Source organism: Periophthalmus magnuspinnatus, chromosome 10, assembly GCF_009829125.3.
Source record: "Periophthalmus magnuspinnatus isolate fPerMag1 chromosome 10, fPerMag1.2.pri, whole genome shotgun sequence".
NCBI classification, from domain to species: domain Eukaryota; kingdom Metazoa; phylum Chordata; class Actinopteri; order Gobiiformes; family Gobiidae; genus Periophthalmus; species Periophthalmus magnuspinnatus.
In genome coordinates, this window is record NC_047135.1 from 31,350,014 (window position 1) to 31,371,915 (window position 21,902).

Sequence of the window (21,902 nt, forward strand, 5' to 3'; positions counted from 1 at the left end):
GCCTGAAGAAATGTGTTCCAAGTTATTGAAGCACAGGCAACACAAATCTATTATTTGCACATTTAGCAAACAAATCCTAATATCCCAAATGTTAAAAGGTTTTAGCATCAGACAGTGTTCTCCCATCTCCATCCTGATGCCTGACTCACATTGTCCTTTTTCCATTTCTCTCCCACTGTCTGCCTAATCTTACAGCTATATTTAGTGCTGGCGTAATGCCCCTCTAGACAGATAGGTTGGCGTTTCTCCTGTTCTTCTGCTCTCCCTCCCTGACTGCTTAATATTCAAAGGCAAGACTCAAGATAAACTCCTAAAACTAATTTCATGTTCATGACATTAATGGTCACTAAAAGAAGTGTTAAAATAAAGCAATAGATGGCCAATGTTTTTTGTACTTGTACATTTCCTATTTTGCAGCATTAGGTTTTTGAACGTGTACCAGAATCTGACTCAGCAATTCAGACATGAGGAGGACAAGGACCAATATTTTGTCTCATAACACAACCTCACATACATGACAGTATCATTCCTGGGGACACTATGTAATTAAAAAGATCTGCTTATCACCATGTGTGAGTGCATGAATAACCATCACCACAACTACAACAAATAAATGACAAATTTATATAAAAAATAGGACACTTTTCATTAAAAAAATGTAACATCACTGGCATCTTTTTCAATAAATGTGACATTGACTTTTACATAATGTGGACTTAAGTGGTTGTAAATGTTAATACAACATCAACCTGCAATATTCTACAACATATAGGGCACAGATGGTATAGCAGCAAAATGACAGTTTTATCTTAATATAGGCTACATCGGGGTGATGTGAGAAGTAACCAGGGGTCTCATTTATAAAACTTCACACTGAATTCTCACTAGTGTGAACATAGGGTGGACAAAACACACATTTCCACAAACCTGCTAATTTCTAGTCTCAGATTGCCTTCTGCCTCATGAAAGCCCGGGCATGAAAAGAGTTTTTTGGACCAGGCCTCTCATTTCTATATAAAGTTGTCTTTTTATAGATCAAAAGTGATGCGACATTTGTAACATTTTTGTAGGTACACTTCATAAATGAGACCTCAGTACGCTTTTTGATATATTACAGAGAATATCTGACATTGTACATATTCACATGATAAGCAGCAGGATGTCCTACATGCAGCTACAATGGGATCTCCAATGATACTATGTTGGAGTACACAATGTGCAGATTCACATGAGATGTACATTTGGAAGCTGTTGTGTTCTAAAGCTCCACACGAAAACTATATATTTTTTATATATTCAAAAAAAAGGTCACAAGCCTAAGAGCCACCTGTGTTTTTATATTTACAAGTGAAGTCTAATAGGTCCTTTTAAGACATTGATTTGGGTTATCATCTCTAGGTCATTAAGTGCAGTCTCAGTTTGAGCTTCTGCACAGCCCTAGGCACAGTCATTTGAAGAGATAATTTGTAAGATGAATTGTACAGATATTGATTCCAGTCACTTTTCTACATTTACAGTGTGTAGTTGCTTGTTGTTGATCAGTGCTTTCCTTTAAAGAATTAAATTATGAAAACTAAAAAACAACATGGAATGGAAATTAATTCAAACAAAATGTTGAACATAAGTGGAAGTTTAAAAAAAAAGAAAATGTTGTAACACTTGGCCTTTTTTTGACCAATTAGAGGTAGTGATTGAAGCACTGACCGAAAGGAATAACTAACACTGACTGAACCATCTCATAAATACAAATCAGGGAGATAATTAAATATAGCTTATTGCAGCCATTGAAACCTCTTTTTACACAGCCTTCACATCATCATTCAGCTTTGCGTTGATTTGTTCAGCTGTAAATACTAGAAGTTTAAACATAAATATATGTTTTGAACTGCACAGATTATGAGCCAAATGTTGGTGTTATTTCAAGGGACAAAGGGAGATTAAGCAGACTGATCCACTGATTGACAGGATTATTCTAAGTGCTCAGAAGAAAGGTCTTCTCTCACACTGAAGCCAAGCAGTCATGGAACAACATGGAGTTAAATCATGAGATTCAGTTGGAATATAAAAAGCCACTTTGCCCTTTCAGTGAATGAATGGCTGTTAGCTTAAATTCTTTTGGGCACAAACACAACCATTTGTCTACTTTTAAATTCATTTAAATTCAATACATTTGTGTCTCTTTTAGATGCTAAGAATATACAGAGCTGACCACCCAAAGCGATTTGTGTGCGTATGGATTACAGATGAACCCAAACAAAAAGACACTTTCAGCTAAATATAAAATATATCTCAACAAAACTATATAAAACATATAAAACTGTAGACTCTCCACTACAGGAGAGTAAAACATGCACACTTAGTGTGTTGAAAACAAAAGTTACCTGCATTAACAGCCCGCTGCTTATGTGAGGGTTTACATGAATGATTCTCAGCACAGAGACGGGTATAAGTGTGAAATGTTTGTGTGAAGCTGTGGAAAGCAGCCAGGCCTCATTATTGTCATTCTCCTCACTGCTCGATTGCAAAGCAAAGGGAGGCAAAGTGAGGTAAAGCGGTGCTTTCAATTGAAGACCCAAGGAAAGATGAAGACAAAAGGCTCAAATTAAACAAATGATGGAAAGCAGCTTGGAGAGCCAGCCTGTGGTCATACTCTGTGAATGAGAGCGAATGGCTGCAGGGATATCCCATCTGGGTCTTTCAGCACAGAGACCACACAGATCACTGCATCCATGCATTCAGCTGTACTATAGCTTTGTGCATGCAGGGGTTCTGCTTGGGCATGGCTCAGATCCCATTTTAGAGCATCCGCCTCCAACCCGTTTGTAGTTCATATTTGTTTCACAAGAAGGTCTGCTTCTATTTTTACTGTAAACCATCGTCCATACATGTACGTTCTGTGTCACCATCTCACACTTAATGATTTCTGTTAGTCCCTGCTTTTGCAAAGCTCATCTGCAGCAAAAACAAACTGTCCGAGTATCCAGTTGACAGGACTGTGTTACTATTGTTATTATTACGTTTTTTGTCAATATATTTCCTCTGCCCTTTTCACTTGTTGGATATGGTTCATTAAACATAATGTAAATGTGGATCAGCAAGAGGCAAGATGTCTATGACCATAATCATGTTAATCTATTCCACTGCTATGCCCCTGACACAAATCTGAAAAGCATGGATACGTCATGAGGTATCAAATGTCTCCATCACGTCCTCATAGCTTCACACCTAGAAAATAATGGAGAAGTTATTTTGTAGTTCTTAAAGCGGTGTAGACCACTCACTCACTTCAATGTTTCTGACCTGCAGCGGCGGAGATTGAGCGAGCGACCTTTTCGACAGCTTTCTGGGTTGATTTTGCAGGAACACTCACAGGATGTCAAGTCAAGTGTCCACCGTCGTCCTCTGCATGGGCCACACTGTGAACCAGGAGCCAGTGTCAGGACAGGAGTGGGAGAAGTAGCTGGCAATGGCGTTGACAGGGCATGGGGTGATGTGCTTCTGAATAGACAAAATATTGTAATGGTCACACACCCATGTCACCTCAGATAAGGAGTAAATCAAAACAAAACAAAAAAAACAAAGTTTTTTTTTTATCAAATCAGAAAACAGTGTGAGCCTCACAAGTTGATGCTATGACTAAAACCAGACCGAAGATTGTAGTTAAATTATTCGTGGACTTCTCAATTGGCTTTGGCATTTCATATAAATGTAATTTATTTGAATAGGCATTTTTAGGCCCGATCATGTCATGTAGGTATTAAAAATGCCAGCAAATGGGACTAGGCCAGCATTTACTGGAGCAGAATAAGAAGAAGGTGCATGTACAAATAAAACTACACACAACTCCAGTTTTTTTATGCAGATCAGTGACAATGTCAAATGCTCTAAAAAGTATTTTTGCCTTCTACTACTGAACCTACAATCCTTTCCACAGTCTGAGAAAGTTGTCTGTCAGTTGGTCTGTTAAGCGGAGCTGGTCTCAGAACTTAATGGCAGCAGATCTTAATGAAGTTACTTAATGAGCCAGACAGGGCCCATCTTTGTTCAGCTCCTGATGACCACGCCTGCCGCTGGCATTCACAGAAGAGGTGGCATTTGAGGCAAATTACACAGATTTTACCCTTGCCAGAACCTGAATAAAGCCATTTCTAGGTGATGGATGGGTGCTGGATGTGTACTGAGGGGCAGCACACCCATACAGAGCCACCTCTGCCCCTAAGGCTTGAACATTGACTAACAAATATGAACTAAGAGACATACAAAAGACAATTTCTTTTGTCTCATTTACTACAACAAAATTTAGGGTTTTTTAAAATAACTGTATACATTATGTAATGACAAATATTTGATATTCATGTGTTTATTTGCCTTTGTTCAGGCTCACCTGTGATCACTGGTGTTCTTTTGACAGACCAAAGCCGGCACACTATCAGACAGCAGTAATGTAGAAAGCTTTTAGTGGTGTTATGTGAGAACAGAACAGAGTCGCAGCAGCCAGTAATTACTCATTTCAAATGGTAGCTTTAAAGAGAAATGCTAAATGCTTGCTTTATAATCCTGGTTAGATGCAATACACACCTAAGAAGTTTGGATGATGTGTTAAGATAAATTAGGTTTTGGATTACATTTGAGATCAATGATTATCTTATTGAAGATGCAGCAACACAACATGTGTTTGTTTTTTTGTGCTTGGCTTCTTGTTCAGTAGTAATAAAGAAGCTAATCCGTTTCTGATTAAGACATTACAGAGTTTGAAAGTATCTGTCAAATATCATTGAATCATGGACATGTTAAACTTACTCAGCTCTGGGGGATTCTGTTGCTATTTGTTTGGACTTTTCTCGCCACTTTTTCTTGTGTCTTCTTTGCGATTTCTTGCGGGATCTAATATCAAATGCACAATAGTTAATCCATAAACCATGGCATACTCTACTATGAAAAGCAATACAATCTTTTTTTCATAGTATCAACTGCAGTCCCAACTCTGTACAGGGCTCTGCTTTGACAGTCTCTAAAAGGGCACATGGCAGCATAGATAAAAATCATCACTATGGTGACAACAGGATGTGGGCCATCCCAAGGGATACTGGGAGAGAGTTGCACTCTCATTCCCATATCATAACAAATAATACAAATATTTACACAAAGACTAAGTAAACTAAAGTATTTGTTGTGGGTCCCTCTGCCTGTGCACAGAAGTATACAAAAACTCTGTTGTATAGAGTCAAATCCACAGGGATAGTCGATACGTAGTAATGCGTTATTTACGCAGAGTCCTAACAGGAAGCACAGACACAAACATGAAGATGGTATAGTGTGATAGGAGAAAAACAAAGGTCCACCAACATTAACATTTCTTTATTAAAAATTATTTTTAAAATACATTGTTACATAGCTTGTTTTACCTTGTGGCAGGTGTTGTCAGGAGCTGTTCTTTCATTCTGTACATGTACAAAATGCATAGATATGGTAAGCAGTGAATCGAGGATACAGTTTGTTACAACCTAAGAAAAAGCTGTTACCTGCACTCACACTTGCTGTGCTCCAGAAATGGCAGCTTGACAAGTTCATGATTCATAAAGGAGGTCCTCATCAGCTGCACACAAAAGAGACTCTAAATACAAGTACAGATTATTAAGATATTTAAGTGTATGCTCCAAAGATAGCTAGAGCTACAGGATTGTGCCATATTAAACTACTGCATGGGAGCCATACAAGTACACACAGTAATAAACAGTTCAGATGATATGCTGGCTTCTAAAGACCAGTGTAATAGTTTTGAGTCGCAAGAAATCAAAGTGGGTGTATGTTAATACCTCCATGGTGAGTGTGTGTGAGTAGGAGGGCACACACTCCCAGGCCTCGTCAGCACAGCAGCCTCCACAACGCTTCAGTGACACACACGATGGGACAAAAAGGTGGTGCATCTCCTCTGGAAACTCCCGCCAAACCTCCACCAAAGTGTCCCGTGGCTCACAGCCGCTCCGCGAGTACACTTCCAACCACCGGAGCACTGTAGGGAAAATGTAAACACAAGTTTGAGAATCCTCCAAACAATGACTCAGGATCATCACAGAGAGTAGGAAAAGATGTTTTGGTTAAAATTAGAATCTAATGTCTTACCTTCTCCTTCCCTTGGTTTGGGAGGATCAGATGGTTTTGATTGTGCAATCTGCAAAGACAACAAAAACAAAACTACAGTATTAAGAAAAGAAAAATTATAAATAAATGAATGAATACAGGTTAACAGGGTATACATTCACGTATACATCCAGGAAAGAATTTTTATAAAAGGGTTACAAATGGCCTATTTGACTTTGGGAGGAGTTCTAACAAAATGAACATGTTTATTTAAAGATAACACAGTAAACCCTGGATAACAGAAACTAGGTTTTACATATGCAGTTCAAATGCCAACTGTAATACTGGTTGATATTGAGCAGAGACACTTCTGCAGACTGAAGCTGCTACCTTTGCCCTCAAATGTTATCGGTCACAGTTATTTCAAACAGCAGATCTATAGTTCAGCAGGTGCATTCTTGAGTTATCACACATCAGCGCAGGTACAAAAAGCTATTGTAACTCATTTTAATTGAATTTGGACAAAAATGGCTAATATATATATATATATATATATATATATATATATATATATATATATATATATATATATATATATATATATATATATATATATATATATATATATATATGCATAATTGTGTAAATGAAATACATTACATACATTACATTTCCATTTAACGTGTTTGTAGTCTTTATTGTGCCATGTACTTCATTAGCATGGAGCAAAGACATTCACACATTAGACTATTGTGGACTTTGCTCATTTGCCCGCTTTACCAGTACCACCCCCTTTGCCCAAAAAGGTACACATGTTGGCCCACACTCACAGGAGGCCTGCAAGATGAACAATGTAGTCGGCACTCAAGTCTCTTCATTTGTTTTGCAATCTCCCGTTTTGGTAGTGTATCCTTAAAACTAGGGACCTATAGCAAACCTGTTAAAAGCAAACTTCTGAGATCATTGTGAATGCAATGTGTAAAGAGTGTGGACAGAAATAGGGGATAGGTGAAAATAGAAATTATCTGAGCATTCAAACCTCAAATACATGACAATACAGGATTACTCAAACATGAATAAACCAATTGAAATATAACTCGGAGTTAGTTTAGAAAGAGGGAACAGCTCATAAAAGTAGATATTTTATATTATGTCCCCTTTAATAGTAATATTCAGACATAAAAAGAAACCCACGATCTAAATGAAGGCATGCTACTATGAGCTGCAGGTGAGATAATGCATAAGCCATCCCACCAAGGACTGCAACATACAATGAATGACAAAATAACTTTCCACTGTCCTCCACTGTATTGAATAGCTATCTGAGTTAGTTTGAGATGCAAATTCCATTGACAACACACTAATGGTGGATTAGTTTAATTTAAAGCTGCAATGTTCTACTGTAAAGTTTGGCAGCCAATTCAAAAAGTCCATGTGTTACTGAAGCAGGATTTTCCATTAACCGTTGTCATTAATGGCCTCAAACTGATCCACAAAGCCTTGATTCATTGCGCATGAATAAAACCATTAGTTGGGCTACAGTCTGAACTCCTCACAAAAGAAGCCTCTTCCAAAAGTGGGGCCAAGTTGTCAACAGTGTGTTTTGAGGGTGCTCAGAAATAGTCAGGAAAAATTGGACTGTCTCCAATCTGACCCAACCTGCTTCATAAACCATGATGAGCAATGCCTATTGAATGCAACACCCTTATCACTAACAAGTACACTAGTTTGCAGAAGGCTACAGTAATTACCTGATCAAGTTGAAAATCACCATCCATGACATTAAAACAATAACTAATGCATTTAATAACTATTGGCAGTAGTGTACCAGCTGTATAAACTACATAAACCTGTTTAAACCTGTAAACCATAGGAGTTGGATTATCTGCGACACAGAGGAGCCTATAGCCTGCCATTACCCAAGTGCATCACAGAGACAGGGCTGTGGTTTTCACCGGTCCTAAAGTCGTTGACCCAGGGGTGAACTTCTCCAGCGCCTATGCCCTAAATCTTTTCTTTACTTCTCCAACAATATTACCGCGTAGGTCACACATCAGTGATCAAACATGCACTCAGGGACACTCGCCGGGGTCAGGCTGTCCTCAGGCTCAGACCAACAGCCTCTTGAGGTTATGCTCTATACATACCTTGGCATGGGACATCGGCATTTTGGAGAGCAGCAGGAATTGAAACATTCCTAGAATAACATGAAGCATAATCCCCATTGTGCAAGAGTCCAAGGGGCACGCTAAAATATTTTGGGCCAATCCAAAATACCCGGCCGCCCAAGAGAATGGTGGCTCCTGTCACCTTAGAAATATCCTGCTTTGATTCTCCAGTTTCTTTTCCCATGAACGACACCCAGGGGGGGCATCTTCAGTTTCAGGCGAATTACTTTATGCTGTTCCATTTGAAAAAGCAGACAAATGAATGATAAATTGTATTGTCATTTAGACCGGTTGCCAAAATCCACAGGTTAGCTTTTGGCAACCGAATAAGGCAGATCTTGAAGCATGTATGTTTGGCACGTGTCTGAAGTTTAAGTGATGTCTATGCGCGCGTCCTGTAGCAGCAGGTATCCGCTTCTATAACGCTGTGACAGGTGGTGCAGCAGACAAATGTCCCCTAAAGTCTGGTCCGGTGTAAAATCCTAGACCGGAGTATAAATCACATTTTGGTGCTTCCCCAAAAGAGATATATCCGGCAGAGCTCCCTCGGCGCTGCGCGAACGCTGAGGACAGTGGCGCATATCCTCTCCGGTTTGCTCAGTGTGGCGCTCTGAAAATATGACGTTCAGCTCGGGTTCATCATGCCCTTCAGCAGCCCATTCCCTGTATAAATAAACAAGACTTTAATGATCCTCGCTGCTCGGTGACAGATACGATGGCAGAGCCCCGACGTCTGAAAATGCGGAGTCCTTAAACAGTTGATCAGCTTCCTCGTTTCCTTTGCCCTTGAAACCTTTGCCTGAAACGCACACAACGTAACCATTGCGCTGTCAACTTTTTTAGAGGCAGGACAGCGCACCGCGTGCAGGTGGCAGCGTGCAGCGCGCGAGGCTCTGGTGCCACTCTGGGCCTGAGTTCACTGCTGCCTGAGGACAGGGGAGGTCACAGCACTTTTCTCCACCGGTCTCTTTGGAGTTATCAGCAGGACACAGACGGGGCAAAGAAAACAGCTTTGTAGCAACTGAGCCTGCGAATAACGCACCAAATAAAGTACTTAATTATGAAGACTATTCTTTGAATAGGAAATGTAGCGCTATGAGAATATCAATAGTTTGAATATTGTTACGTTTAATGCCTTTGTCTGGAACGCTCAATACATTTCAGATAAGTCTACAGAAAATATCACAACATAAACTAAACACGATGTACGCGTATGATAGCTTATTTCACATTTCCCACAGTAATTACTCTTGCGGTCCTAAACAGTTCTATTTGGTGTTTACACTTGAACAGCCCCGTCTCCCATGAGTGAGTGAGAAGGCATGCTGTGCCATTAAAGCTTGTTTGGGTTATGACAGCACGCTCACACGCCACAGGAGGATCAGTGTATCTGCATGCATGCAAGGATATGCTGCTATCTGCTGCTGATGTCTCCACTTCGGGGCCCCTGTTACAACCTGACATTCAAACATATCTGGCATGTGTCACAGTCCAGAGTTCTACATAGTACAGAATATGGAAAAAAATATTTTGTATAATGTGTCAAAGATGGATACAAATACAAGGCCTACTACCTAATAGGTGTCAACCGTTTTATTTGTTTGATTATTAAATCCAAAGTCAGAAAGGCAACAGTATAAATACTTGCTCTGAACAACACAACACTGTTATATATTTACAATCTTGCGCCGAGTCACTAACAACAAAGCCAATGAAGATCAGAAAAAGCCAAACCCAGCCTTGCCGTTTATAATATAAATAACTTTTATCCTCCAATGAGAGTTAAAATCCCCACCAGCATATGCTTGGAGATTTAGGCACACATGGTAGCCTCAGTGTTGTGAGACTGATTCACAACCGTGATTTTGCTAAATGTCTCTCCCTACTCTTTACTCCATTTACATTTACACATGCCCGTTCCAATAAAGCCAACGGGCAAGTAAATCTTTAAAGTAAAGAAAGTAAACACCAGTCCACTACACAACTGGGGCACAATTCAACCAACCCCCCATTTCCTTTATTGTCATAAAACACCTGTGTCATGGACCCTTACTATTCGTCTCCACCACGACGCATTCTATATTTCTCTAAAAACTCAGCATGCTTCTGGCTGAGAATTTCTCTCTGCTTTTCAAAGCTGTTGACCCTGTAACATGGATATAAAGAAGTAAATTGGTTGAAAAATATTACAAAACTAGAAAACTCACATTTAACAGTGAGACTATGGACATACCTGGCTCGTTCTTTTGCTTCATTGTAAATTGCAGTTATAACTCTGTCCTTCTCATCCATATAATTAGTATGGATTTCCTCCAATTTTCTGTTAAAACAAATATTATGACTATTCTGTACACTGCAAATAGGAATATAGACAAGTTATACTGATTTGAATTAAGACTATTATACAAAATTAATAACTTTGACTTATCAAGTAAACATGGCTTATGAGTAATCTTATTTTTTCACAATGAGAATTATTCTACCCTGTCACATTATTAACAGACATTAACTTTAGCAGCATGACAAAATACAGCAAAAATAGCAGCAAGTAATTACAAGAAATTAGTAATCTATTCTGTACCTGAATAGGAGGTAATGAACCCCAACACTCAACACCATTGCAATAATGCAATAACCTAGCACACGCAGGTTTTGGGTCCTCCTCTTCTGCCATGCTTCTGTTGACATGTTATGCGCATTAGACTGACGAAACTGTTCCCAATAACGTTGATTTTCATTTGCCTCTGAACTGAAATGGTGAAAAAACTTTTATGGACATTTGGAGGATAAAAGGTAGATTGTTGAAATTGTTCATTTATACCTGAATTTGTTTCCAGGATGTGTGTATTTAAAGTCAGATCCATAAGTCTGATGAGCATTGTATGGATGTCTAAGCTTTAGGTCATACTCTTTTCGGCTTTTATCTTTGCTCAGAATTCTGTAGGCCTCGTTTAGCTTCACAAACTGGCTGTGGAGCTCTGGATTAGAGGGGTCCCTGTCTGGATGCACCTGCAAAATAATAAATAATACACAGAATAAAAAATAAATAATTGCTGAATATGATAGATGACAGATGCTGAATTTAAACAAAGAAAAAAATACCTTTTTAGATATGTCAAAAAAAGCATTTTTTATTTCCTCCAAGGTTGCATCTGATTTGACTCCCAAAAGTTCATAATGGTTTAGAGATTTTCTGTGGTAAAAAAAATCCAAACAAAATTTTAAATTGTCAATGAATGTAAACACATATTAAATTGATAAAATCAAACCTGTGTATGCGACTCTGAGATAACAATCGTATGCCACCCTTGTAGCACCACAGACAGGTCTGACATAAGCGGAGCTGGGCCTCTAACTGCATTATGGAGAACTGGGGACAGCCTGCAAGATAAGGATGTTAAGAATTAAAATGATAGTAATTACACTGTAATATAACTTTAGAAAGTGTGACTACAGATGTAACAATATTTCATGCCATATGTAAGAAGGACCTACATTTCCCAAACCCAAAAAGGGTAGTGTTGCTGTAAAACAGTTAAGACACAATTCTTTAAATAAAAACATATTTAGCCAGGGTTCACCTTGTGTGTTTAGTGATGAAAATGATGATGCCTTCACACTGGCCTCACCTCATGGCACGACCCTGCAGGCAGAGGGTACCAGGCAGAGGGAGAGGTTAACAGGCAGAGGAGGAATGGCACCAGGCAGAGGGGGAATGGCACCAGGCAGAGGGGGAATGGCACCAGACAGAGGGGGAATGGCACCAGGCAGAGGAAGCTCAAAGCGTCATGGCTGTAGGACGCTGTGGACAGAGAGATTGTCGCTGTTGTTGTTGTTGTCACGTAGCACATTTAAGAGCCGTTTTTGTAATTTGCTATGAATACGAATGCATTTAAATTCACAGCATACTGTTAAATTTCTTACAGCGTATATTAGGTACATCATGTTCTACATACGAGTTACTGCAATAGTTCGGACTAAGCTAACATTCGATGCACAGAAGTAACAAATACTACTTTATGTCTATAACAGCCCACATTCAAGGCACTAAAGCAATAAAAGCTAAATAAATACACCAAAAATCCTACCAGCAGTTTAGTTTCATAAGAGTTAGGAGCAGAACTGCGAATGTTGCATAAATCTTACAGTGCCAAGTTAGCCACAGGTTCATCCAACAGTACGTCGCAAAACCGGAAACTTTCAAAATAAAACATTAACTTTGATTACAGGAGGCGAGTAGATATGGACAAGTTACAACACAGGGAATTATTAAATAGCAGTGACCTCAAATAGATGAATCTTGAGATTAGAAAGAGCCTGATTTATTTATTTATGTATTTTGTTGACAATCGTCTAACGCTATTTATCCATTGACCCGCCAGAGGGCGCTAGTCGTCAGTTCAAATACGGAAGAAGACGCTATTCACTGGTTAGGGGTAAAAATTGTGCCGATTACATTTATGATTTTAATTATTTATTTATTTTTTACTTAAGTTGGCCTTGGATGTGGTTTCTGATGCTATCTGTGTGAAATGCCTCTTTTCGACAAATGACGAGAGGCCTGTCTAGTCTAAATCATAATGGACCCGGAGGTATCATTGCTGCTGCACTGTGCACACTGGAAAGGACTCAGAAAGTGTCAGGTACAAGTGGAGCTCTCAGAAAGGTACGGTTTACAAGAAAATAAAAAGATTATTTAAAAAAAAAAGATGTATATGTATATATTTACTATGCCTGTCTTTTACTTATCCTCCTGTCATATTGTTTTATATGTAAAATCACTTAAACTTTTGACTGAAATCTGTTTTATGGAATTAGGTATAACAGGCAAACAGATCCAGCACTTGAAGAACATATTGAAAAATTATGGAAAGAGAGGCTTGCCAAAGAGCCCTGGATTTTCAATGGAGCAAAGTTCAGGCTACACTCTTTCTCACTGGCTTGTCACAAAAACTCTGAGGCTGAAGATACATACAACAAAAACTACAAAGAAGATGTAGTGGAGTGTAACACCAAACAAGGAGTTACTTTTTCAGCTATTGATGACTGTGTTGGAAATAGAGCGACTGCGCTAGCATCAAAAGAATCTCGATGGCAAGAAGAATGTGTCCTTACTCTGCGGTTAGGTCTGACCAACTATAAAGATTACCTTGGTACTAACTGGTCAGGACAGGCAGAGGAGCTGTGTAGACGTGGGGAAATGGAGTTCGATGATGCATTGTCTCTCCTCGCTCAGCCCCTGGGAGTTGGGGCTATCCTGTGCACAGTGGATGAGCAGATAGTGTTCATCAGAAGAAGCCAGAGGGTTGCAGAAGCAGGTGGCTTACTAGACATCCCAGGAGGACACCCAGAGCCAAAGGTGGTGAGAAGTGTGACAGATTAAATAAACTGCAGTTTTAAGTGTTTTTGCTATTATTTCTGGCCCCTAGGCTGTGTGTGAGAATTTGGGACTGAAGATTTGTGAAGAAAAGATCAGCTTGGTTATGTTGGGTCCAGTAGCTGTGGTCACAGAACTATTTTCATCAGTTTGTGCAGAGATTCGAGATGAGGTTGGTTTCAATTTTCAAATATTATTGTAGCATATTTCAATCTTTCAAATGCTCCGAAATGTGCACTGTGAACATAAGCCTAAGTCCAGTCACAATGACTTGGTAAAATTTAATGTAATCGTAACTGTGGAGCCAGACTGAACCACCCCTCCCAGATTATTTTGTTACCTTTTTCTTAATAATTTTTATTTGTGTACACCTTCGGCCATTACGAGTCCAGGGTCTTTTATTTCAACTTGGCCCAGTTTGGTTCCAGGACCCCAAAACACTTTAGGACCAAACCTCAAACAGACGTTTGTGATAAATTTAACAGTGGATATTTTTTTCATAAACACTGACATCACATTGTCACACAGCAATTAAATTTGGAACAATCATTATGAATATAATGAGGATTACAGAAATGTAACATTCTAGGGCCTATACATTTGTTTTTGGGCTCTTCCCTAAATTAGAATATGTCACCATAATGTGAATTCATCCCATTCATTTTTTGTCATATTTGCACTGCCTATTTCTCACTACACCTTTAAAGTCAATTTAAAATTCTGAGTGAAATTAGTCTAGACATTTAACAGTGTCTATATGTCCTTTTTAGATAAACATTCCTTTGAATTTCCTTGGAGAGCCACTGTTGATTGGAATAGCTCTAAATCATACTAGTGCAGGCCGACCAAGTGCAGAGTTCTACATCAGGTATTTGCCCCCACTCAGCATCATAATGTCTTGGGTATCTCCAAAGTCAAGATAATTTATCAATGTTTAGCTGTTCCCTGACTTCGGACCAAGTCAAAAGGTTGTACTTGAAAGGTGGTGCTGAGGCAAATGAGTCAACAGACATAATTTTTGTCAGCAAAAAGGTACGTCGATCTACGCACTTAAAAATTCCACTCTTTTTAAGTTCTGAGGTATGATATTAAATATTTCTTCTGTTCTTTAACTTGGAAGACGGTGTTACAGCTGGACCAGACAAGTAATTTGTGGCCTGAGCTGTGCCCTTCAGCCAAAGGCGCTGTTCTGCTATATCAGACCGTGAAGCCAGACACGAACGGAGACTAGACCAAACTCTACATCCATACACCCCACAAGACAAAGCAGGACTTGTATACAGTCAACTGAAGGCCCATATGGTTTTATTTCTTGGATAACATTGTGCCATCTTGACAAATTGTATTTTTTGTCTAGATACACTCCATGTAAAATATGTCATATTAAAATGCAAAAATAAAACCAAACTTTCATTAAAACATTTTAAAAAACGTTTTTGAATGTTTAAAATACTGATTGATTCTAGCAAGTACAGATTTGTCTATTAACATGAAGATCAAAGTCCAAAACTTGTGTCGCTTGTTACTGTTGTGACAGATGGAGCAACTACATTTCTCCCCAGTAGCCCTCTTAACTGCTGTTATAGTAGTATCCTTGCAGACAGGAAGCAGGCCACTAAAACACACAAGAACATCTTATTTGCCAATATTGTTCTGAAATGATATATATGTGCCCATTAAGCGTTTGAGCAATGTCAATGTTTCATCAATATTAACCATGTTATTAATATACATTTGTGCATATATCTGTTATTGATACTTACATATTGATGTTGCTGGCTCCATGAATGCAGATAGTTCCAACCTGAGACAGGTTATGAAAATTTATATATACCTGCAATAATAAATGTCCTTTTAAAAATAATTATTCTTACTGTTTTGGCTTGTGCATCTGTTCTTATGAGATGAAGTTTGACAGTGAGGATATGGCCTTTTCTTGAAACGCTGTTGTTTCCGTTCATCGTGTTTAAGGACAGGGGGCAACAGTCTGTGTGCCTCATCTTTATACTCCTGCAACATTGTTTGTGCCTGTTGCTGTGATAGCCCCATATAGTGTAGTTCTTCTAAGAGATCATCTTGCTCTGGAAGAGTGCAGCTGACTGAAAACACAGTTCATTAATTTAAAACCACAAAGTTTCTCAGCAAAGACAGAGCCTGAAGCAAATGTAATAATCTTACCTTGCAGTTTAAGAAAAGCGGTTTGAGGGATTTGTTCTCCCTCTTTTAGTTGTTGGTTTGAAAGACGTTTTTTCCATTCCTCTTTTGAGGGGAAAATGACTATCACTTTTCGTCTGAAGCCCACAAACAGCTGCAACTTGTAATGGCGTGCAGAGAAGAGTATGTTACACTGCAAAAAGCAATAGAATTGTTATCATTTTTAGAATTAATTGTTATGAATGAAAGTATGGGATGCTTATAAGCATGTAATATACAGGAGTAATCACCTGGTCAAGGATGTAGTTGCCGGGCCTTTTAGCAGCAAGTTTGATCAATTCAGTAAGGCACTGGGAAGATTGCTGAAGACTGGTGTCCCTTTGTTCACCTGTCTATAGGTAAAACAAAGTTAGCAACAGAGACATGTTTTCAAAGAAAAGGCTGAAGATTTCACTCACAATCATACATGCAAGCAGCTCCTCTGTGCTCAACAGCCTGTAATGCTTTTCTGGATGTTGCTTTATGTGGTTCTTGGCCCAGTGGGTTTTTCCAGAACCAGGGAAACCAACCATTACAATCACCTACAGAGTATAATAAACAATAAACTATGTACCATAAACTATTATACAGAGGAATATAAATTTGTATTACAGATTGAAATTGAATAATTAAAATCCTGTTACCTCACACTGTGATTTAGACAGAGGTGCGGAGACTGCACGAATCTTTTGCTCATTAGACAATGCCATTAGCGAAATAAACCCTGGAGGATAAGGGTACCAGGCACCAGCCATAGGATCAAGAAGAAACTGAATAGAACAGCTTCTACAGAGGACATGTGGGAACAGAGGTTGTCCCTGCAGCACTGATGCATCAAACGAATATGCAACGCCCAAAAACAATCCATTTTTGTGAAAGGAGAGTTCAACAGAACCACCCAATGAAAAAGACTGTTTGTAGAAAAATGTTACAATCTTACCAATATAAAGTAGATAAAATTAAGATGAGAATAGAGTCAGTGAGACTTACAGCATAACAACCAACTACATCTCCCACAGACAAGGGCTCTCCATAGTTGTCTTCTTTTCCATAAGAAACCTTTTTGCCACGCCCATCATAAGCAAATGATAAATAGTCTTTACCTTAAGAAAAAGTGATGAGGCAATAATAGAAATAATTCAAGCAATTTATATATCTATAAATATAAAAAACATGTATATAAAAATGAGCAACATACCAAGCATTAAGGTGGCACTGGCCACTGACCAACCAACTCTCAGACCGAAAGACTCTAGTTCAACATCATGTTGCACTTGTGGTTGTGAGGTCAGGAGGCCTCTCCAGCTTCACTTCAAAGCCCACTCTGTTCTGCTGAACTCCATGGTGAGCCTGCAGCCGGACCACAGCAGAGGGAAACGGTTCCAAAACTGTGGATGACCACCAACCCCATCAGGGTCAACTTCAAATGAAGGTCACTGTGTCTTTTAGCAAAAAAACAAAAACAAAAAAAAAAAAATTATCTACAAGAACAATATTACAGAAAACTATTGTTTTAACAATATAAGCATATAACCAACATAAATCAATTTTAAACTATGTTTCGATCTTCTTCCACAGGCTCTTCTGTCACTGGTACCAGGGGTAACTTGGATCTTATAGAAATGAAAGAAAAAAATGTATTAAAGTGTGGCAGAATGTGGTACATGTTTCATTTGTAGTAGCACCACTGACAAAATCATAAAATGTTCCAACCTTTTATATTTTATTCTTCTTTGAACTCGTAAAAGGCTCTTCCCTTCCCATCTCCACTACATCTCCTGTTACAACCCTCCCATCCTCGACCGTGGAGTCTTCGTTGTCCAGTGGTTTCTTGCTGCGCTTGGTCCCACTGCCCAGACCCCTGCCCTGAGTCCGGGGGGTCTGGAGGTAAAGTCAGTTCACTCAGGTCAGGATCTGTTTGTGTGGCCCTCTCCGTGTACCTCTCTGCGGGACTCTGTCGGTCGATAAACTGTTTCTTCTTGTGTCGATATCGTTACGTGATGTGTTGTAGTGTCATTTTTCAGTTTTGACTCGAGTCCACCGTCCACCGCGGACCATAGTCTACCTACCAGCTCACCTTGAGTCCTTTACTATCCAAACCAAGTTTCTTCAGTCGAGATTTTAACTCCGGGACTTTTAACTTTCTTAAATCCTCAAGTTTTCGTGGTCATATTTAACTTTCCTCGACAAAAGATAGAAACGGCACTGTGTTGAGTTGTTGATCAAAACATCGGTTCAATATGGAAGCCCTGGACTCTGATTGGCCACAGAAATAACTCTGCTGATTGGCCAAGAATTATTACCTCGCTAGTTTTATTTGTGTGTTATGGCTCAGTGCTGCCGTCTGGCGGTGTGAAGTGCCAGTATATGGAATACACAATATAGATTATAGACCTATACAAAGACTTATATGTCTGCAGAAGTCATTGACTGTATATCTTTATACAGTCTATGGCAGAACTACATGAACCAGTGTAAATATACTTCCATGGCCATATCAGCCCTAGTGTAATTATGAGACAATATTTGATCCAACCAATGGCTTGATTAAAGACAAAAATCAAATGGCATTTAGTTGACAATATTCTTTTATAGTGAAACTTGTTTAGAATTTATTGAGCCATAATTACCAATGTCCTATTAAATAAAGCATATTTAAAATAAATAACAGAGTATACATGAACGCAGCACTTCATTGAGCAGTGACGTAGGCCACACGCGAACATTCTGGCCGCTAAGGATTCTGGGAATAGGTCAAGAATCGACCGAAAGAAGCAAAGATTAACACTGGATCAAAATTCTATTTTCAAACTAAGACTAAGTTGGTTTGTGAAGTAGTTGTCTTTGTTTTATAGGCCGTAATGCCTCGTGACTAGTGGAGAGAAGACAAACAAAGCTGCATCTTTTTTTAAAAAAAACAAAAAACAAACCTGTTTCCCTTGTTGGCTAACGTTAGCAGGCTAGCAGTCGCATTGTTATTGTTGTGACTTTCTTTTCTTTCCAATTGGAATAGCTCCTCCGATCTTCCCCAGCGAAAGCAGGGGTTGACTGGCCGAGTGATGTTTTACAGCTTTCCAAGGGAAGATGGATGAAAAGTCCAACAGAAGTAGCGTCAGTCACCACAGACTGTTAATAGCTTTGTTTATGGTGCTGCTTTTGGCGTTATCATGGTCCAGTACATGTGTCCAAGTGGTGCTGAATGTCAGACTTTGCACACCCTGGGATCATGGTTTAAGATCTGGAGTGCGTCCACTTCTCATAGTGGCCATATATTACAAGGTAGTGTTCCAAAGATCCATACCTTGCAGAAGACAGGGCTTTGGTTTCGCTTTATTCCTCGTTTTAATTTCTCCAAAAGTGATTTATATCGGGGAGTGGATTTCAACATTAAAGGTGACGACGTTATAGTATTTTTACATATTCAGAAAACGGGTGGCACAACGTTTGGGCGACACTTGGTGAGGAATATTCAACTGGAAAGACCGTGTGAATGCCATGCAGGGCAGAAGAAGTGTTCCTGTTACCGGCCAGGTAAAAAAGAGACGTGGCTATTTTCACGTTTTCTCCACCGGCTGGAGTTGCGGTCTTCACGCAGATTGGACGGAACTCACAAATTGTGTCCCTTCACGCCATGGGACCTCAGGAAACTCCCAAAAACCTCCCAAGGTTGGTTTTCACATTTTAACATGATCATGGCTACTAAAATACTAAGCCATGGAAAGCCATGATTTCGTTCGCATTTACTGAAATTAGAGATAGGCTTATATTTGCCTATTTTGCCCTTATTTTAAATTTTCTGAACTGTACCAGATTGTGTCCCTTATTATGAAATAAACGTTTCAGTTATATATTCTTGTTATGTTGACTTATTCTTAAAGAGGGGGTATTTTTCTTCTGTTATGTATTAACTGATAACACAATAGCATATTTAGATCACAGTGTTAGTTTTATAGTTTTTAAAATGCTATATTTGCGGAAAATAACTTATTAACTTGTTTTTTGATGGCTGACACTCTTCAGGCATACTTTTGTTAAGTGAACAATGTTATAATATGATAGAAATCTTATGTATCAGCTTGTGTAAGTACTGTTTCACTGTGTACAATAAAGTTGGCTGATATGGCTAAAAAAAATGTATTGGTTGAGGTTTCCAAACAAATGTGGCCTTCTCATTATTAATTTCATGACCATAAACAAGATACATTTTAATTAGCGGTTTAATATATAAAATGGCCCATTTATTTCTCCAGTCTGGACTCTGCTTCAAACTATCTTTTTAAAACCACAGGATTGAAATAAAGATGTGTTTTTTATGATATGAATAATAAATGTATATGTTGACCTTTTCTCTTTTTGTTTTAGACGGAATTATTACTATATACCATTCTGAGAGATCCCGTATCCCGTTACCTAAGTGAGTGGCGGCATGTACAGAGGGTGCTACATGGAAAGCATCTTTACATGTTTGTGATGGGCGTTCACCAACTCTGTCTGAGCTACCAAGCTGTTACTCTGGTGATGACTGGTCAGGTTGCACCCTACAGGAGTTTATGGACTGTCCTTACAATCTGGCAAACAACCGTCAGACCCGCATGCTGGCAGACTTGAGCTTGGTGGGCTGCTACAATGTCTCTACCATGAGTGAGGATGAACGCTGGGCTGTACTCCTGGAGAGTGCTAAGCGCAACCTACGAAGCATGGCTTTTTTTGGATTGACAGAGTATCAGCGCAAGACCCAGTATCTGTTTGAGCGTTCCTTTAACTTGGAGTTTATTGCTCCTTTTACGCAGCTGAATGGTAACTCGGGCATCCAGTGTTGAAGTGCCAGCTGAGACACAACACAGAATTCGTGTCCTTAACAAATGGGATGTGGAGCTGTATGAGTATGCAAGAGACCTCTTTCTCCAGCGCTTCCAAGTGGCACGGCAGCAAGAGCGCAGACAGGCACGAGAGAAGCGTCTACAGGAGAGGAGACGACTCCGTGGAAGACTTGTTGTTAAACAAGGTTTGCAGTTAAAGCCCATAGGAACAAGCAACCCTGCAAAAGATCACCATGTTCAAACAGAAGAGCAGCAAAAAGACAAGCCCGCTGCAGACACTGAAGGGCTACTCCCAAACTGGTGGGATGGCGATGAGAACGATGATGCCATTGAGGACTACTTGGACAATGTAGAACAGTGGTAATGAAAAACGTGATGTGCCAATTTTTGCCTTCCTACTAATTTTAGAAAACATTTTCTACAGCAGTTGCTGAAGAGGTATAAGAGATGCAATATATTGTATTTTGAACCTCAAATCAAATTATAAAATAATTTAAATTAATTATAAAGAAAAAAAACAAAACGTAATTTAGGTTTAAACACTAACATTTGTTTGATTTTAACAATCTATAGAACAAAAACGGCAGTTTGTGATCACAGTCTATATGTTTACCAAATACTGAGTTGTCTGTAAAATACTTAATTCACAATTTTAGATACTTCTGAACTTTGATCATTGAATGTTGATATCTTGATTTTTAAAGTATTTTTTTTCTACTCTGAATGTTTATAGAGTATTTTTTTTAATTAAAATATCTTTTATGCAGTTACTGGTCTTTTAGTAATTTATTTATCTAACGTAAAGGCAGTACATCTGGAGAAATTATGCTACTGCAGTGTTACAAGTTCAAAAAGCTGCACATTCACGGATGGGGTTATGCAATTGGCCTCCACATTGCTCTAAATGTATTGATACATTCCAGATTATCTTGTGGTCTAAAGAAATCATCAGACAATGGGATCAGTGCAGTTGAAAAATGATGGTCTGTTGCCCTAATTTAACAAAATAGATCCAAATAATGCTAGAGTTATGGTATGACATTAAATAATAAGTATAGTACGTTCTATGTTAAATGGGTTTCCTCTGCAGAGCGGCTGGGGCTCAGGTTTCCTTCATCAGCCTAAAACGTGCACAGTATCCATAAATTCTCCAGGACTAAGATAGTCCTGACTAAGCCTAGCATGAAGCTGAGCTCAAGTTCTGTAAATGTGAGTCGAAGTGCCCACTGCTTCTGACAGCTTGCCCCATGCATTACTGAGAAT

The 21,902-nt window shown here is 39.0% G+C and overlaps 5 protein-coding genes across 7 annotated transcripts; 2 read left to right on the plus strand and 3 right to left on the minus strand.

Moving 5' to 3' along the window:
- Positions 1-604: 604 nt before the first annotated feature.
- vegfba (vascular endothelial growth factor Ba) lies at positions 605-9,176 on the minus strand. Of its 2 annotated transcripts, none has more exons than XM_033974677.2 (8): positions 8,229-9,176; positions 6,124-6,172; positions 5,817-6,013; positions 5,523-5,596; positions 5,406-5,441; positions 4,801-4,884; positions 3,301-3,498; positions 605-3,225 (listed from the first exon to the last, which is right to left on the minus strand). In XM_033974677.2, the coding sequence occupies exons 1-8, from the start codon at positions 8,304-8,306 to the stop codon at positions 3,204-3,206; spliced, it is 738 nt and encodes a 245-aa protein (XP_033830568.1). In that variant the 5' UTR covers positions 8,307-9,176; the 3' UTR covers positions 605-3,203. The 2 variants fall into 2 exon arrangements, with proteins under 2 accessions (XP_033830568.1, XP_055080904.1); XM_055224929.1 differs by having other exon boundaries at positions 3,061-3,225; positions 5,523-5,614; positions 8,229-8,529.
- A 649-nt stretch (positions 9,177-9,825) lies between these two features.
- dnajc4 (DnaJ (Hsp40) homolog, subfamily C, member 4) lies at positions 9,826-12,419 on the minus strand. 2 transcript variants are annotated; one of them, XM_033974143.2, is made up of 8 exons: positions 12,338-12,419; positions 11,831-12,051; positions 11,519-11,630; positions 11,352-11,442; positions 11,071-11,258; positions 10,831-10,998; positions 10,483-10,569; positions 9,826-10,395 (listed from the first exon to the last, which is right to left on the minus strand). In XM_033974143.2, the coding sequence occupies exons 3-8, from the start codon at positions 11,608-11,610 to the stop codon at positions 10,302-10,304; spliced, it is 720 nt and encodes a 239-aa protein (XP_033830034.1). In that variant the 5' UTR covers positions 11,611-11,630; positions 11,831-12,051; positions 12,338-12,419; the 3' UTR covers positions 9,826-10,301. The 2 variants fall into 2 exon arrangements, with proteins under 2 accessions (XP_033830034.1, XP_055080720.1); XM_055224745.1 differs by having other exon boundaries at positions 9,923-10,395; positions 11,879-12,051.
- A 220-nt stretch (positions 12,420-12,639) lies between these two features.
- nudt22 (nudix (nucleoside diphosphate linked moiety X)-type motif 22) lies at positions 12,640-14,905 on the plus strand. Its single transcript, XM_055224873.1, has 7 exons — positions 12,640-12,678; positions 12,744-12,915; positions 13,068-13,608; positions 13,679-13,798; positions 14,397-14,494; positions 14,565-14,658; positions 14,747-14,905. Exons 2-7 carry the CDS (start codon positions 12,830-12,832, stop codon positions 14,855-14,857), a joined length of 1,050 nt encoding a protein of 349 aa, XP_055080848.1. The 5' UTR covers positions 12,640-12,678; positions 12,744-12,829; the 3' UTR covers positions 14,858-14,905.
- Positions 14,905-18,096, minus strand: si:ch211-107m4.1 (heterogeneous nuclear ribonucleoprotein U-like protein 2). The gene is made up of 11 exons (XM_033974707.2): positions 17,533-18,096; positions 17,358-17,432; positions 17,018-17,261; positions 16,810-16,922; positions 16,464-16,730; positions 16,239-16,361; positions 16,071-16,172; positions 15,805-15,973; positions 15,501-15,725; positions 15,390-15,430; positions 14,905-15,241 (listed from the first exon to the last, which is right to left on the minus strand). The coding sequence occupies exons 3-11, from the start codon at positions 17,022-17,024 to the stop codon at positions 15,197-15,199; spliced, it is 1,092 nt and encodes a 363-aa protein (XP_033830598.1). The 5' UTR covers positions 17,025-17,261; positions 17,358-17,432; positions 17,533-18,096; the 3' UTR covers positions 14,905-15,196.
- Positions 18,097-18,559: 463 nt separating this feature from the next.
- On the plus strand, positions 18,560-21,132 carry hs6st2 (heparan sulfate 6-O-sulfotransferase 2). Its single transcript, XM_033974705.2, is given in 8 exon segments — positions 18,560-18,970; positions 18,973-19,103; positions 19,106-19,144; positions 19,146-19,379; positions 19,381-19,485; positions 20,182-20,251; positions 20,254-20,618; positions 20,620-21,132. Coding segments are annotated over 8 exon segments (1,395 nt in total). The 5' UTR covers positions 18,560-18,903; the 3' UTR covers positions 21,004-21,132.
- The last annotated feature ends 770 nt before the right edge of the window (positions 21,133-21,902 follow it).

Bases quoted from the DNA above. Each gene is read 5' to 3' on its own strand.
- vegfba (XM_055224929.1), bottom strand. From the start codon at position 8,306: ATGGGGATTATGCTTCATGTTATTCTAGGAATGTTTCAATTCCTGCTG. The intron at 6,173-8,228 runs GTATGTATAGAG...TTGTCTTTGCAG, and splicing joins TGCCGATGTCCCATGCCAAG to ATTGCACAATCAAAACCATC. The intron at 5,442-5,522 runs GTAACAGCTTTT...GTACATGTACAG, and splicing joins CACAGCAAGTGTGAGTGCAG to AATGAAAGAACAGCTCCTGA.
- dnajc4 (XM_033974143.2), bottom strand. From the start codon at position 11,610: ATGCAGTTAGAGGCCCAGCTCCGCTTATGTCAGACCTGTCTGTGGTGC. The intron at 11,259-11,351 runs GTATTTTTTTCT...ATTATTTTGCAG, and splicing joins TTTTTGACATATCTAAAAAG to GTGCATCCAGACAGGGACCC. The intron at 10,570-10,830 runs GTACAGAATAGA...TTGTTTTAACAG, and splicing joins GTTCATTACCTCCTATTCAG to AAAATTGGAGGAAATCCATA.
- nudt22 (XM_055224873.1), top strand. From the start codon at position 12,830: ATGGACCCGGAGGTATCATTGCTGCTGCACTGTGCACACTGGAAAGGA. The intron at 12,916-13,067 runs GTACGGTTTACA...TTATGGAATTAG, and splicing joins CAAGTGGAGCTCTCAGAAAG to GTATAACAGGCAAACAGATC. The intron at 14,495-14,564 runs GTATTTGCCCCC...ATCAATGTTTAG, and splicing joins AGTGCAGAGTTCTACATCAG to CTGTTCCCTGACTTCGGACC.
- si:ch211-107m4.1 (XM_033974707.2), bottom strand. The intron at 15,974-16,070 runs GTGATTACTCCT...TGCTTTTTGCAG, and splicing joins GCAACTACATCCTTGACCAG to TGTAACATACTCTTCTCTGC. The intron at 15,726-15,804 runs GTAAGATTATTA...CTGTGTTTTCAG, and splicing joins CGCTTTTCTTAAACTGCAAG to TCAGCTGCACTCTTCCAGAG.